The sequence below is a fragment of the Hippopotamus amphibius genome, chromosome X (genome assembly GCF_030028045.1).
Source record: "Hippopotamus amphibius kiboko isolate mHipAmp2 chromosome X, mHipAmp2.hap2, whole genome shotgun sequence".
Taxonomy (NCBI): domain Eukaryota; kingdom Metazoa; phylum Chordata; class Mammalia; order Artiodactyla; family Hippopotamidae; genus Hippopotamus; species Hippopotamus amphibius.
The window spans coordinates 42452885-42469379 of record NC_080203.1 but is presented as its reverse complement, the minus strand read 5'-3'; the positions used below and the strand labels follow the sequence as shown (position 1 = coordinate 42469379).

The 16495-nt window shown below is 38.1% G+C and overlaps 1 protein-coding gene across 4 annotated transcripts in view; it reads left to right on the top strand.

Moving 5' to 3' along the window:
• TBC1D8B (TBC1 domain family member 8B) overlaps positions 1 to 9968 on the top strand; it is a 62555-nt gene extending 52587 nt beyond the window's left edge. For 3 of the 4 annotated variants that reach the window (XM_057718815.1, XM_057718817.1, XM_057718814.1), the window contains 5 exons: positions 380 to 445; positions 1927 to 2010; positions 3385 to 3441; positions 4832 to 4929; positions 6880 to 9968. In XM_057718815.1, the coding sequence (XP_057574798.1) occupies positions 380 to 445; positions 1927 to 2010; positions 3385 to 3441; positions 4832 to 4929; positions 6880 to 7275 (701 nt within the window). In that variant the 3' untranslated portion in view covers positions 7276 to 9968. The remainder of the gene's footprint in view (positions 1 to 379; positions 446 to 1926; positions 2011 to 3384; positions 3442 to 4831; positions 4930 to 6879) is intronic. The other variant, XM_057718816.1, reaches the window with a different exon arrangement.
• The last annotated feature ends 6527 nt before the right edge of the window (positions 9969 to 16495 follow it).

Here is a 16495-nt window from a genome sequence, read left to right as displayed (position 1 = left end):
ACCGGTTATATCATCATTCCTTTGCTTTTCCAGACAGCCTAGCATGCTTCCTTATCAGGGATTGCCCCTTGAAGAGGAGTTCTCTCCTCAGATGAAGCATAAGGCCTCATTCAAAAGAAAAAGTAAATTTTAGATTGGGGTTGGGAGAGAGAGTTCAGCAGAAGAGCATTTTACTTATCCCTCTGATAAAGGGTATTTTGCTTATATACTTCAAGGAGAGAATCTGGCCTACTGGATAGTTGTTTAACTGATCGTTTAAGTAACAGAAGGTTTGTGAATCCTAATTCCTGGCTAATATCTGTCTTAATTAATCCATGTTGCTGGAATTGATTGAACGTTCTTTGGCTGTGATTATTTGCAATTTAATTTTATTGAACAGACATAATGTACAATGGAAGTTTTACTGAGAAGCTTAAGCTGCTTTTTAAGCTGCATATTCCTCCAGGTAAGAATTTAACAGTTGTTAGTGACATACAGGAGTTGACTCCATTTTAACAAGTATAATTACAGATATCATTACATTGTAACAAATAATAATTTTCCATGTGATATAAGGTCATTGTTTCATTGTGGCCCATGGATCATATTAGCAATATTTTTGCTGATACATAGTCACACTGAAATCTGTAGAAGAGATTCTGTGCGACAGATGGCGTCACAAGTTTCCTTCCTGTTAGTGGTCAATCAATTTAATAATAAGTAGTTTGTATGTAAGAACTATCTATCATTTGAATATTGGCATAATGTTGCATTTTTATTGTTGTTGTCATTAGAGAGTAGAATTTAACATTAGACAAACTGCCAAACTTGTGAAATACTACAGATTATTCGGAAAAATGAGACCAGGCAGCAGGGATATTAAACATTTGGAAAAGGAAGCAAAATAAAAACTACCATTGATTGAGCTCTTGCTCTGTCGAGGCACTTGCTTTACATGCATTCTTTTATTTAATTCTCATGGTATCCTTGAAAGGTGATGTTATCCTTCCAATTTTGACGATACAGAAACTAAGAGAAATATTAAATTTGCTGCAGATCAATCACATAGCTAATAAACTGGTTAGCTGAGATTCAAACTGAGGTCTAACTCCAAAGCACATGTTTCTTTCTATTCTACCATGCTGCCTTAATGTTACCACATCATTCCACTTTACTTAAGTGTTTCCCTCTGAGCTTAAGAGGCTGCCTTTCCCAGGCCTGATCCATAATTGGGAAACCAGTCTTAGACTTTAAAGGAACATTGCAAAAGTACCTTTTAGCTTAGATAGGGTGATTCACGAAAGAAAAAAAAAAGTACCTCATAATTTGTCTAAAACTGCACCTGAGATCTCTTTTAGAGTCTTCCCAGGGTAGCTGGGAACCATTCTTTACCAGACCAGAAATCTAAAAGCCATCTTTAACCCTGCAGGAACTCAAATCACAATCACAGCATTAAAAACAAAAGACAAACTAAATAATAATATAGCTATGAAGGACTTTACATTGTCAAGTCAAATTAGAATGTCTAATATTGCCGTGGAATGAATACGCTTTCAATAAGAAGCAACAAAAATAGAAAAAACCCTATGTATCTGTTAGAGCATTCAACTTCTTGTTTTCCTTATTATTAAAGATGTTTTTGAATGACTGAGGTCACGTTTTTCAGAGATTCCCAAGTGCCAGATTTTTAAATTTCAACTTGTAATGGCCCTTGGAAAACTATTTAAAAGCCAGTAGTTTGGAGAAATAATGGAACTCAAAGTGATCAAGTACTTCTTGTTATTTGCTATACGATAGAGTAATACCACTTCCACATTTCTTCACATATGTCCTTCTTTTACCAGGGACTCTTTGTTTAATTCTCTGCCCCCAGATTTAATTAACCCATTATAGGACCCGTTTCTCTCCCTCATTGTTATAAATGTGATTTGGTTTATCTGTTTTCAGCTTATACTGAAGTGAAGTATAAGGACCCTTCAAAGGGAGATGAACTTTCCAAGGAAGAATTACTTTATTTCAGTCAGCTCCATGGTAAATATCTGTTTTAAATTTATCTGTTTTGATGATTAGTCACTCAGAGGTCTTTCTGGCTTAGTTTTTTACCCAGCTACCACTAGTAAAATTTGGGTTAATTATACCTTGTACTTCTTTTGTGCTAGCACTTAGCACAATCCTAAATGCATGGTAAGTACTCTATAAATATTTGACTGATTAACGAAACTACATTTTGGGTTTGGATTTATGGAACCTCTTATTTACTGGAGAATTAAAAAGAAAATACGTTTTGTTTCTACTTCTGTAACAAATTTCTAAAATGTAGCAGACCGTTTTTTATGCCTTGTTAAAATGCAATGAAGACAATAGAAATCTTTGATGAGTGAAGGTCATAGGTATTATTCAAACAGTGAATGCTTGTTATAAATCACTGTAGGTGTAGGAGACAGGGATGAGTCTGTCTCTAAGACATAATTTGGAAGTGTTGTGAGCTTATTCTTGGGTCTTTTGCTTTTTTTTCATAAATATGAATGTCTTAAAGAGGGATAAGTTATCATTAATGTATGTTTATGTTACTATATGTTAGTGTTTGAACATTTTGTTTGAAGCGACCTTACAAATCATCTAGTCAAGTCCCTTATTTATATAGAGGGCCCTGAGGCCCAGAAAGGAGAAGTGACTTGTGTAAGATTTTTCAATGAGATTTTACCACAATCAGGACTAGTAGCTCAGTCTTTTGACTTCCAGTATGGTTTTCTCCCTAGTAAAAGAAGTACTGCAATTTAATTTCAAGAAAATCACAAGGAAGAAAATACCACATACCACCCAGAAATAAATACTTAATATTTGGTATACTTCCTTCTAAGATTTTTTATATGGATTTTTCCCCACTGTTCTTTTTGTTTGTTTGTTTGTTTTACTATTTATTTATTTATAGCTGTGTTGGGTCTTCATTGCTGCACACGGGCTTTCTCTAGTTGTGGCAGGCGGGGGCTACTCTTCATGCAGTGCGTGGGCTTTTCATTGCAGTGGCCTCTCTTGTCACAGAGCACAGGCCCTAGAGCACATGGGCTTCAGTAGTTGTGGCATGTGGGCTCAGTAGTTGTGGTGCACGAGCTTAGTTGCTCCACGGCATGTGGGATCTTCCTGGACCAGGGCTCGAACTCGTGTACCCTGCATTGGCAGGCAGATTCTTAACCACCATGCCAGGGACCAGGGAAGTCCCTCTCCAGTGTTCTTTTTAAAATTCTTGAATACTTTGCCTTCTAATGATAAGAGGTCATGTTAGCTATAATTGGTTTGCTGAGTTGAAGAAAACGTGTGCTTATAAGTCTATATAAAATATTATTTTATTTTCAAAAGGTATTTATTAAATATTTTACAAAATGCAATCGTCCTCTTTTCCTCTAGTTTCCAAGCCTGTAAAGGAGAAGGAAACAGAGTCAGCTAAAAACAGCCCTGAAAAAGGTATATGATCTAGGACTATCATTTAGTTTAAATTATTGTTTTTGTAAATAGGGTTAACTACACAAAGGGGAAACGTGGGTTCCTTTTAACGTCTATTGATTTGTCCTGAGAGCTTTTCAGTTCCTTTGTGTTAGTTTAACAATTTATTCTTCTTCTCTTGATACTTAAGTTTCAGAAGTTATAGAAAATATAATAAATGACCCATATCTATTTAATTGTATTATTTTAAAAATATTTAATTACATAAGTAATAAATAATCCTTGTAAAAGAAATTTGAATGGTACAGAAATCCTCATACCCCCACCCAACCCCACCCTGAAGTAAATGTGAAAACATTTTGGTCTGTATTCTTTCCAGACCTGTTTCTATGTATAAACAAATATAAATAGACATCTCTCATTTTTTTTCTCTCATTTTTAAAGAAAGAAACATTTCATAAATAGTGTTCTACAATTTGCTTTTTTGATTTTGTAGTATATCATGGACATCTTTTCATGTCAGTACATTTGGATCTATCTTATACTTTTTGATGGGTACAGAGTATTCCACTGTTTGGTTGTACCGTCATTTATTTCAGTAACTAGCTCAATATTAATGAACATTTAGGTTGTTTCCAATTAATTATGTTGCAAACTATGCTCCAACAAACATTTTTATACTTACATTTTATGATACGTTTGCACATATTTCTTTAGGATGGGATAAATTCATAGAGTTATGAGAATGCTGGGTCACAAAGAATGTGCACATTTAATATTTTGATAGAGGCTGTCAAATTGTTCTCCAAAAGTCCATCATTCTTTTTATGTTTTTGAGTAACATTTAGTTAAAAAATAATTGTTGAAGATCTGCTTAAATACGACAACTTCACCAGGTTGTTCAGTATATCCTAGTTTTCTAAGAGATCTAAATAATTATTAATAAAGTCACATTAATATCATTGTGATTAAACTCTTCAAAGGAATGAATGAATAAGTATTGTTTTCAGTTTTTGAAAAAGAGTCACCATAGACCACTTTGGTATCTACATACTAAGAACATCAGATAGAAGCTATTTTTCACTTAATGGTATGCATGAGAATGTCTACATGAAATTTACATCATCAAGTCAGGGTGTTAACTATTTAAAAGGCATCCTTCTTCCTCTCTTCTCACATCTTCTCTAGTCCCCAACTTTTCCAAAGTGAAACTTTTAGTTTAATGGAAATGGAGAATGTATTTTGAAACCCAGTGAGTGAAATAAAAAGTATAGTCAGATCAATTTCTGGAGTAAAAGAAGTGAAATCTTATATGTCAATGAAATGTCTTTCAATCATAATTGTTCTTTTGGGGATTTGGGAAAATATAGTGGGCTGTTCATTATGAAATGGTTTTATTCCACTCATTCAGGGAAAGGAAAAGTTGATATTCAAGCATATCTAAGTCAATGGCAAGATGAGCTTTTAAAAAAAGAAGAAAACATTAAGGACTTACCAAGAATGAATCAGGTATAATATTTTCTTTCTCTTTTTTTTATAAATATCTTTATTTTTTTGTTATTCATTTACTTATTTTAGTTTTGGCTGTGTTGGGTCTTTGTTGCAGTGCGCAGGCTTCTCAGTGTGGTGGCTTCTCTTGTCGCAGAGCACCAGCTCTCGGTGAGCGGGCTTCAGTAGTTGTAGCACGTGGGCTCAGTAGCTGTGGCTCTTGGACTCTAGAGTGCAGGCTCAGTAGTTGTGGCCCACAGGCTTAGTTGCTCCACTGTATGTGGGATATTCCTGGCCCAGGGATCAAACCTGTGTCCCCTGCATTGGCAGGCAGATTCTTAACCACTGCACCACCAGGAAGTCCCAGGTATAGTAGTTACAAAGAAAAATTCTGGTCTACTTGTGTGTGTGTGTTTTTTTTTTTTTTAATGAATGTGGGTGTATCCAAATCTAAAATAGTTAGCATGCTATTACAAAAATAAGTAATCTATGCATCATCTCTGTAAGTTTTAGATGAGTATAGAAGAGTGGGAGTAAATTTTTAAATGATTTTCTACTTTAAACACTTAAATGCATCCAGAGTTTCATTACAGTCCTCTGCTATGACATTTGTACCTATAGAGAAGATGTGTGTATAACATATATTTCAGTGTTTTCTGTTTCCAGCTTTATCAGAAATGTTCATTTATTCAGTAAACATTTTTTAGTGCCTACTAGATGACATGCCCAATGCTAGGTAGTAGGAATAAGAAATACTAAAATAGGTCACACCCTGGTGGTCCCTAATCATCTTGAACCTGCTCATACAATACTAATGACTACTATTGACACAATTCTAAATCCATCTCTTTCTTACACACTCTTCAGTCAGTATATAATGTTTTTTAAATTAAAATCTTTTGGTATAGGGACTTCCCTGATGGTCCAATGGTTAAGACTCTGCACTCCCAAAGCAGGGGGCATGGGTTCGATCCCTGGTCGGGGAACTAAGATCCTGCATGCCACACAGCATGGCCAAAAATTAAATTTAAAACTTTAAAAAAATGTTTTGGTATAGATACTGAGGATTCCCAGAAATTTACCAAAATGAGAAATATGAAATAACTTAGTTTTTCTCAGTGGATTAGGTAATTTGATAGTTAAATAAGTACTTTTTTAAATTAATCATATATTTATTCTAATTTTTTAATAAATATACAGGATTACAGACTAAGAAAGAAATAGAATTAAAACAAAGTTTGATACAATAAATTTTTATGAAGTACATCTTTTTTATTTGCTTTTTATTTACAGATAAAACTTTTCTGGTAGGATGATTGACTTATAGGACCCTTGTGTTGGAATAGTTTTTTTTCTAATTGACAGATATCTTCTAGGAATGTCTATGGATTATCTAGGGCCAATTAGCAAACAATCCAGTTTATTTCTTTACTTGGGCCCCACCTTAGCCTTTGAAGAGAAACATGTCCAAATGGGCTCCTTAGAGCTACCTTGCACTACTAGATGGATCCCAAAACATTCTTCCTTAAATTTAAGTCATCCTAGTTGAGCTGCCCACTCTAGCTCTTCGGGCATATCAGAGGTAACTCATTCTTAATCTGTTAATTAAAATTGGTTAATGAATGAATGATTTACATGTAGGGAAGTATGGGCCTTTGCCTAATTAAAAGTACCACCTGACATTGACGGAATGCTGGCAGATACTGTCCAAGAATTACTGTATATATAATATATGTATATAATTTAGTGTTATTAGGCAACAGATGAGAAGACTTAAGTGGAATTTTCTTTCATGGTTCATATCCATCTTTCTAGAATCAAGATTTATTTGGGGATTAAGTATCAGTTTTTATAACTTCTGTGGTGAAGTTTATGTGGTACAAATTCTAAATACAAGACTTCACTTCTAAGTTATCCTTATGTTTGCTAAGTCTAATATCAAATGTGATATTTCTAATTTGTGTCTTCTAGTCACAATTTATTCAGTTTTCGAAGACACTGTATAACTTATTTCATGGGGACCCTGAAGAAGAGTCATTATATCAAGCCATTGCTATTGTAACCAGCCTTTTGCTCAGGATGGAAGAAGTTGGAAGGAAGCTCCATAGCCCTACATCATCAACCAAAGGATTGTCTGGTGCAGTCTGTGCTTCTGGAGGACCCAGTGAAGGGCAAACAGAGAGCCACTTAAAGAAAGATCCTTCCTCTCTCAGGGAAGAACTTCAGTGGTCATTTGCATTTGAACAGATTCTTGCTTCTTTGTTGAATGAACCAGCATTGGTGAAGTTTTTTGAGAAACCCATAGATCTAAAAGCCAAACTAGCAAATGCAAAAACCTCTCAGTTAAGTTCTAGAACCAAGAAGTAAAACTCTTTAACAGGAATTGCTTATTATAGCAAGTTTACCAAGATTCTTATAGCTGTCAGCTTGATTCCTGGGAGTAGGGGTCAGGGATTTATCTTGTTCCCAATGTATTTGAAGTTTAAAAAGAAGATACTTGGAAGCACAATGATTCATTCCTTTGAAGTAATCTCTAATTTTGATATTCTCTAATACAAATACACTTTTTATATTGCACAAGGTATGCAATATCAGGGGGAGTATGCTAAATGTTACCACCAGAGGGCACCACCATATCACTTTTAGTAAGGAAATTACTAGTTTGTGCTGCTATTTACATATGAATTACTGATGATTTTTGAAAATGTGTTATGTTTGAGTGTTAGTGAAGCTGACATGTCATTGATAAATCCTACTTTCCAAATTGCCTCAGTCCTATTAGAATGCTTTAGAAAACGAGGCTCTTAGATCTGTACCCTTAATAGTAAATGGTTTTTTAAATAAATTCTAACTTCTCCCTACCTGAGCAGTTCAGAAGCTGCTGACAGACTTCTAGGTCTGTTACTGATAAAAATAAAGAACTCAGAACTCTGGGCTGATATAAGGAAAAACGATATTGGATTTGGATTTGAGCTGGTTAAAGCCAGCCAATTCAGAAGGGTTAATAAACAGCACAATTAACTGTGTCCAGGCCTCTCATTAGACTGAGAAATTGCTTGAAATTCTGAGCACTGCTCTTTGTGGCATTTATCTCAGAGTAGCTCATGACTGCTTTGGTTCTAGTTTTAGATTTTGGATTTTCACCAGTTATAAGTTACATTAGATAGACTGAGTTATTGTATTAGTCTGGCAAGTTCATAAAGTATATAGGCATACCTCATTTTATTGTGCTTCACTTTATTGCGCTTCAGAGATACTACGTTTTTTTGGATTTTGTGCTTTTTGGGTTTTTTTGGCTGGCCCGCGGCTTGGGGATCTTAGTTCCCCTCATGGATTGAACCCGGGCCCTCGGCAGTGAAAGCGCAGAGTCCTTAACCCCTGGGTCGCCAGGGAATTCCCACAGATACTACAGTTTTGTTGAAAATGAAGGCTTATGGCAGGCAACCCTGCCTGAGCAAGTCTATCAGTGCCATTTTTCCAACAGCATTTGCTCACTTTGCGTCTCTGTGTCACATTTCGGTAATTCTCGAAATGTTTGGAATTTTTTCATTATTATTATGTTTGTCATGGTGATCCGTGATCAGTGATCTTTGATGTTACTATTACGACTCACTGAAGGCTTAGATGATAACAGTTTTTAGCAATAAAATGTTTAATTAAAGTATGTACATTGGTTTTTTAGACATAATGCTATTGCACACTTAATAGACTACACTGTAGAGTAAACATAACTTTTGTATGCCCTGGGAAACCAAAACAATTCACGTGACTCGCTTTTTTGCAATATTTGCTTTTATCGCCGTGATCTGGAATGAAACCTGCACCATCCAAGGTATGCCTGTACTTGTGCGTAATGATTGTTCAGATAATGTATAGAATTTTGGAATCTGTCTAAAAAGTTGTAATCTATTTGATTTAGATGTGTAATTTCTATATACTTTATGCTGCTTGTATTTCAGTCATTACAGGGAAAGTTCACTTAGAGATAATGGGCTTTGTTAGCACTTTAAAGGAAAAAAAACCCACACCTATCCAATCTTCTGTGCTGTTTCTGATAAGAGCAATTTATTAATCAGTTGATTTAAGCGCTTGTGGGGAGAAGTCATCCATCGGAGCTTCTTTCTTCACAAAAGGCTTTGGTTTTAAGCCTTTTGACTTTTCAGATTTGAAACATTGAAAGGGCAGACATCCTTTAGAACAACCCAAGAAGTCTCCCTTTCTGGAAAAGAATTGGTGTAGTCAGCCTTTGGCAAGAATCCACTGTGAACAAAGCCTAACGCAGAGGGCTTCATCAGGATATGTTATTTTCAGAGAGATTCAAGAATTTTCAGGTTGACCCTTTGAAAATTTTGTAAATTGGGCTTGGCCAAATACTTACTAGTAGTTTCTTTAAAATGATTTTGTCAACTTTGTCTTTTCAAGGAAGTTACCACTTAAAGAGGTAGCTGGTAAATAAACATCTGTGCCTTTTCTCAGAAATGATTTGCCTGAAACATGTCCAAGTTTTAGAGTTTAGTTAATAGTTTATATGTGAACTATCACACATCTGCTATTAAGCAATGATTGTTAAATTACACTACAGTAGCTCTCTAAAGACACAAGGCTCTATGCTTATATACAAAGGCACTATTGCACATACTTTGTTGAATGTTTTGTCAATTGTATTTACAAAAAAGATACTTTCTTAAGAGCATATGTTATTAATATTTGATGATTTTAAAATCAGAATATTGGTTTACTTAGTATTGTATCTTAGCCTAGGTTAATTAAAATTGAATACCTAAAGAGATTTTTGAGCTGCAAAAAGATTGTAAGTGCAAATTCAAAAGACAAACATTTATTTTCTGAGTCTGCAGGGGAAATAAACGGAGAACATAGTTTTGTAGTTGCTACCTTGTTAGGCAAATGGGTTGTTCTTAATATTTAAAATCTTATGTAGTTGTGTCACACTGAACCAGTGCATTATACCATACACATTAAATTAAGTGTTATAAGGTGGCTTTACTTGTCTTTATAAAAATAAATGTTATAAATCTGTTAAATAAATATGAAAAAATAGCTTACTTAAAGATCTTACTATTATTTATTATGATGTATTTTTATTTATCCTTAACTCAGTTATCACTTGAGGACTTCCCTCCTGTATTGGTCAAGGTTTAGTTGCAGAGAACAGAATTCACTCTAATTAGTTTAGGCAGGAAAAGATTTATTACCAGACACTAAGTGGCTTACAGAATTATCAAGAGGACTGACTCTAAATTGAGCTTTCAAGAACAACCTCCAAAGTTATACCACAGAACCAGGCCACCAAGAGAGTTGCTAATTCTTCTCCTATCAGGAAACTGCTACTTCCTACTCCATGATGAAAAGCCAACACTACAGCTGCTACCTCCAGAACCACACTCCACCTGCTATGATTTACATCAGCAAGATGGAGGCCAAGCATCCTGCCTCTCAGCACCCACAAGCTAGCGACTGCTAGCGACTAAATTGCAATAGAACAACCAAACATCTGCACAACCATGTTTAGCAGCAGAAATGGCAGAAGCATAGCCTCCACCTCCCTTCTGCCATTTAAGTCTCACGAGTGTGCATCTGATTGGCCTGTAATATGTCCAGAATCTTAGTTGCAAGGGAATCTGGGAAATGTGCTCTTAGTACAGTACAGGAAGGCACATTAAGAGGCTGGAATGGACACGGAGCACTATATTTGCTTTCTCTTGCTGTGAAACAAATTATCACAACACGCATTATCTCACCATTTCAATGTGTCAGGACTCTGGGCTCAGCTTAGCTGGGTCCTCTGCTTAGGATCTCTTAAGGCTGCAAAACCAAGGCGTCAGCCAAGCTGGCTCTCATGTAGAGGCTTAACTGGGGAAGAATCCACTTCCATACTCAGTCAGGCTATTGCTAGAAATCATTTCCATATGGTTATAGGTCTGGAGGCCCCAGCTTCTTGCAGGTGGTCGGCCAGAGGCCACCCTCAGCTCCTAGAGGCTTTACTCAGTTCCCAGCAACTGCCCTCAGCTTCTTCAGGCTGCCCAACCTTGCCACGTGGGCCTCCCCCAAATGGCCACTTACTTCATCCATCCAGCAAGGAGAGTCTCTAAAGCAAGTTGCTAGCAAGACAGTGTCATATATAATGTAATACAATCTCACAGTAGTGACTGTCCCCTTTGCCATATTCTGTTAAAAGCAAGTCACAGGTCCCGTCCAATTTCAAGGGGGGAGGATTACACAAGGGCATGAGCATTAGGAGGCAGGGGTTCTAGGGAGTGCAGTGTAGAGTCTGCCCACCACAAGCACCTGTGTTATCCCTCTTTTCCCACGCAGCACACCCTTCTTCCCATACTTCTACATAAGAGCTAATAGCATCAGTGGTATCCTGCTGCCTGTCATAACATAAATCTCCCTCATACCAACAGAAATGCACAAATCCTCTCTAAGGGAAAATCCAAGTTTCTATTGGTTACTTGGATCCATCAGTGGGTGATGTCCACTCCTCCTCAGTCAATCTCAGTCCCATCTTGATATCCTATAGCATGTGAACTACAAAAAGTTAACTACCATTGGGCTTCCTAGGTGGCACAGTGGTTGAGAATCCGCCTGCCAATGCAGGGGACACGGGTTCGATTCCTATTCCAGGAAGATCCCACATGCCGCAGAGCAACTAAGCCCGTGCGCCACAACTATTGAGCCTGTGTTTTAGAGCCCTTGAGCCACAACTATTGAGCCCATGTGCTGCAACTACTGAAGCCCACGTGCCTAGAGCCCATGCTCTGCAACAAGAGAAGCCACGGCAATGAGGAGCCCACGCACCGCAACAAAGAGTAGCCCCCACTCACCACAACTAAAAGAAAGCCCGCGCATAGCAAAAAAAGACCCAACACAGCCAATAAAATAAATAAATAAATAAATAAAAAGTTAGCTACCATCAACTCACCTTATATAAAATAGTAGAGAAGTAGGGAAATAAATTGATTATATAATTATGTACCTAAAAGAGAAAGGCAGAAACTGTGGGTAGCTACTGCAGTCCTCAGTTCTGCAACTCATCATGAGACCATAGTTGTGTTTTATTTTTGTTTTTTATTTAAATTATACAATAAATTTAATTTCTTGTTGGTGTACACGTCTATGAGTTTTTAACACAGGTATATAATCCTGTGACCATCACCACAATTAGAATACAGAACACAATTAGAATTCCATCACCCCCAAAAACTCCCTCATGCTGTCCGTCCCTTCATGGTCACACACTCTCTCCACCCCTAACAACCACTCATCAGTTTTCTGCCCAACATATAAAAGAACAGATGTTTGCTTTTTGAGAATCCCTGCCCCTTGTAGCCATGTGACCAAGGATGGGTTAATCAGATGCTTCTGCCTGCATTTCTCAATCTATAGCAAAGCAGGAGAGAAAGTGGAGAATACATTCTGGTGGCAGTGGTGGCATCTGCACATCAACACTCTGGTTCTGAAGTAGGACTTAAAGTGCTTGTGGATGTCCTGACTTTATCCCCTCCCCCTTTTGGGGGGGGGGGGGAGAAGCATCTTAGTGCATCTGTGAGCCCAACAGTTCAATAAAGTCTTTTTCTGCTTTTGCCAGCCAGAATCCATTTCATAGGCTATCTAAAGTAACATTGATACAAGTAACACCAGAGGCCCTACAGCACTGAATCCCTCGAGGCCAGGCAAGCAAATTATCCTGGTAGCTACATTCCTAGGCTTAAAATCACCAGCAGAAGGACATTTTATCCTTAATCTCACATAATACTGCAGCTTCCATTTCTGTCATCAGAACGATACATTTTCTCCCATCCCAAGAGCACCAAGCAGTAGATTTCCTAGCCTCTAATTCTACTTGTCTTCCTTTGAGGCTAATTTTTTTTTTTATGTCTGCTTTTAAGATCTTGGTGTTGCCAGTGTTCTGCAGTTTCTTATGATTTATCTAGCTTTTAAAAAAGTCATGTTTGGCATTAGTAAATTTTTATTATCAACTATCATTCTCCAAGACTTGCATACCTTTTGCACAGGCCAAACAGGCAAGTTAAATGAGGATGTAACAGAAATCACCTCCCCCCCCCCACACACACACATCCTTCAGATTTTTGGTGGGCATGCATCTGTGTGATTTCCCCAGGGATACAGTGTTGCCAGATACAGTGAATTCTACTCCACCCTTCCTACCATAAATAGCCCTTACTACACTGGTCAGGGAGCAAATGTGGTAGGTCTGCCAGTTGCTGAGTATTGCTATTTCAAATATTCATTCATAAACTAAGAACCACATGATATATTTGCAGATCCACTGGACCCATTGTATTGAGTTGGTCAAAAAGTTCATTTGGGTTTTTTCCGTAACATTTTGTAGAAAAACGTGAACAAACATTTTGGCCAACCCAGTAGATGGATTCAGGATAAAATTGTATTTCCTGACTCCATGAGCCCTGGCTGACCAATGGATAACCATTGTGTTCTAAACTCTTGCCTCACCTCCAACACTGGTCCCAGATGAATGTGAACTCACAGTCAGGGTCCAAAAGACTGAAAAATATGAGTGTTTCCAGTTGCCCAGTGCATGGCCACCCTGGTAAATGACCCCAGGCCCGTCTGGCTAGAAAGAAAAGGAAAGCTAGGAAGAAAATCTACAATACATGCTTATGGTATTGCTGAGTCCTTCCTCAAGGGGACCTGGCTTACCCTTCCAGGGTCTCTGGGTGTGTGAACTGACTCAGATCTGCAAATGGGTGAGAATGATACCTGCGGGGCTCCTGGGCACAAAAGCCTTTCTGTGTCCCCCATTTCTTGATTACAGGAAATAGGCTTCATTCGGCCTCTAGGACCTTCCCTGGGTTCCAAGGAGCACATTCAAACAGTTGCTAATTAAGGAAGGGAGGGGATGTGGAGACAAAGGAGGAACAGTCAAGAGAAACAATAGTGCAGGCTTAAGGCAGGGTCCTGGTTCCCCCTCAAGGGATACACAAATACCTTTTTGCAGATACTGAACCCCACCCCCACCAGGTGGAAGAAGTTAACTCTATGCTGCCCACAAGCATGTAGACCCCAGACTGGTTGGAACCAGAAGGTTGATGATGCTGACTCCCACTTACCTCATAACCAACGAATCAGAAGAATGTCCATGAGCTGATCACGCCCTCTTTGAACCATGACTATAAAACTTCTCACTACCCCTCTGGGTCCAGACACACAGTTTGAGGGCATTAGCCCATTGTGGCCCCCTTTGCCTGGCAAAGCAATAAAGCTATTCTTTTCTACTTCACCCAAAACCCTGTCTCTGAGATTTAGTCTTGTATCAGGGTATAGAGGCTGGATTCGGCTTCAAGAGGTCATGAATCTCCATCATAATAACTCAAATTAGATCTTTATTCACCAGAGAGAACTGTTTTAGCTCTGCAGATCAAGTAAGGATTAGTAAGTTGCTCATCAGTTTCCAGCAAAGGGATCTGAAGAACAATTAGCCATTACCAAACTTCTCTGCAGGTCAAAATATTCAGATTACTTATCCAGCCATGCTTCTGTCACCATGCTCACCTCATCTCTGGTCATTAAGTACTGCTGCTTTGTTCTTTGCTATTCTAAGATCCCATTATTCTCATTGAAATTAGCAAGTTACTTTCAATGGCAGCATCTCTCACCTCTACCTCTGGCCTCCTGAAATCTACCACTGTAGCCTGTTCCAAGCGTGATGAGGCTTCTCTTATCAATGTATTTTTCAATGTCTTGGGGAAGAGAACATCCCCTAGGTCCTGTTGGGGAATATGGTTAGGATGTAGGTGAGTAGATCATATATCATAAATGTATTCCAATATTTCTATTTCCTTAAGCCTTTGGAGAGCTTCCTCTACATTATACCAAGGATATCTGGCATATCAACTTCATTTTTTTTAAGAACTTTTATTGAGGTACAGTTAACATACAAGAAACTGCATATCTTTAGAGTGTATAATTTGGTATTTTTTTTCTTATTGGTAATGTATATATGGCAATCCCAATCTCCCAATTCATTCCCCCCCAACCCTCCCCGCTTTTCCCACTTGGTGTCCATATGCTTGTTCTCTACATCTGTGTCTCTATTCTGCCTTGCAAACCGGTTGATTTGTACCATTTTTCTATGTTCCGCATATATGTGCTAATATACGATATTTGTTTTTCTCTTTCTGACTCCCTTCACTCTGTATGACAGTTCAACTTCATTTTTTTAAATGGATAATTCTATTTTTTAAAATTTTATTTATTTATATATTTTTTATTTATTTGCTGCATTGGGTCTTCGTCACTGCACGCAGGCTTTCTGTAGTTGTGGAGAGTGGGGGCTACTCTTCATTGCAGTGCACAGGCTTCTTAATTGCAGTGGCTTGTGGGCTCTAGAGCGCAGGCTAAGTAGTTTTGGCGCACGGGCTCAGTTGCTCCGCAGCATGTGGGATCTTCCTGGACCAGGGATCAAACCTGTGTCCCTTGCATTGGGAGGCGGATTCTTAACCACCTCGCCACCAGGGAAGCCCCTCAACTTCATTTAATATGCACTAGTTTTCAGCCTTGGCTTCAATCAACCAAGTAAATAGAACCACTTCCAGTTGGGCAAGCTAGTAATTGAATCCAGAACCTCTGGTAAGTATTCAGATGTTGATACATTTGGACCAATCTAAAATTACATTCCTTCCTCCAAGGTATAGTAACCTTAAAATACATTCCCACACATATTCTCCAAATTTCTGCATTATAAATTAGCAAAACTTTGCAATTTCCTCCCTCCTGTTCAGACTTATGTTTGTATCCTTGGAGCATACTGTGATCTTACTCTAGTTATAGGTCCGGAAGCAATGAGAGGTGGTAGGGTACATGAGGAAAATTGACATTCCCTTGCAAGTAACTTGAGGATGTTCAAGTAAGGCAGGACCAGCCTCATCAAACTAGGGCAAAGAAGCCCCATTGGTGAAGTACTTAGAGTCATCTGAATTCACCCAAATATCCTCATTTCTATTCTAGGAGGTCTCATCTAACAAATGCCCTTACTTTCCCAAAAGTGATACCTGACAAGGCTGTGAGTTCAATGTATATTGTCATTCAAAAACCCATAGTATAAGACTATGACTAATTTTCATCTATGTGAAGCTGAATCTGGCCTCTGTACCCCAATACCAAATTAATTCTTGGAGACAGAGTTTTGGGTGAAGTAGAAAAGAATAGCTTTATTGCTTTGCCAGGCAAAGGGGGCCACAACAGGCTAATGCCCTCAAACTGGGTGTCCCAACCTGGAGGGGGTAGTGAGAAGTTTTATAGTCATGGTTCAAAGAAGATGTGATCAGCTCATGAACATTCTTCTGATTGGTTGGTTGTGAGGTAAGTGGGAGTCAGCATCATCCACCTTCTGGTTCCAACCGGTCTGGGGTCTTTGTCAGCAAGAGATAGGAGAATAGAAACTTTCTGTCCTCTGTTTCTTGAGCTGGGAATTTAAGTCCTAAGATTGCCATTTTCTTTTTCAAACCTCTAGAGCACAGTTAGAAATCATCCCACTCCATAGTTCTTGGGTTCATCATTAGTGCCCAAAAAATCTGTAGTAGCA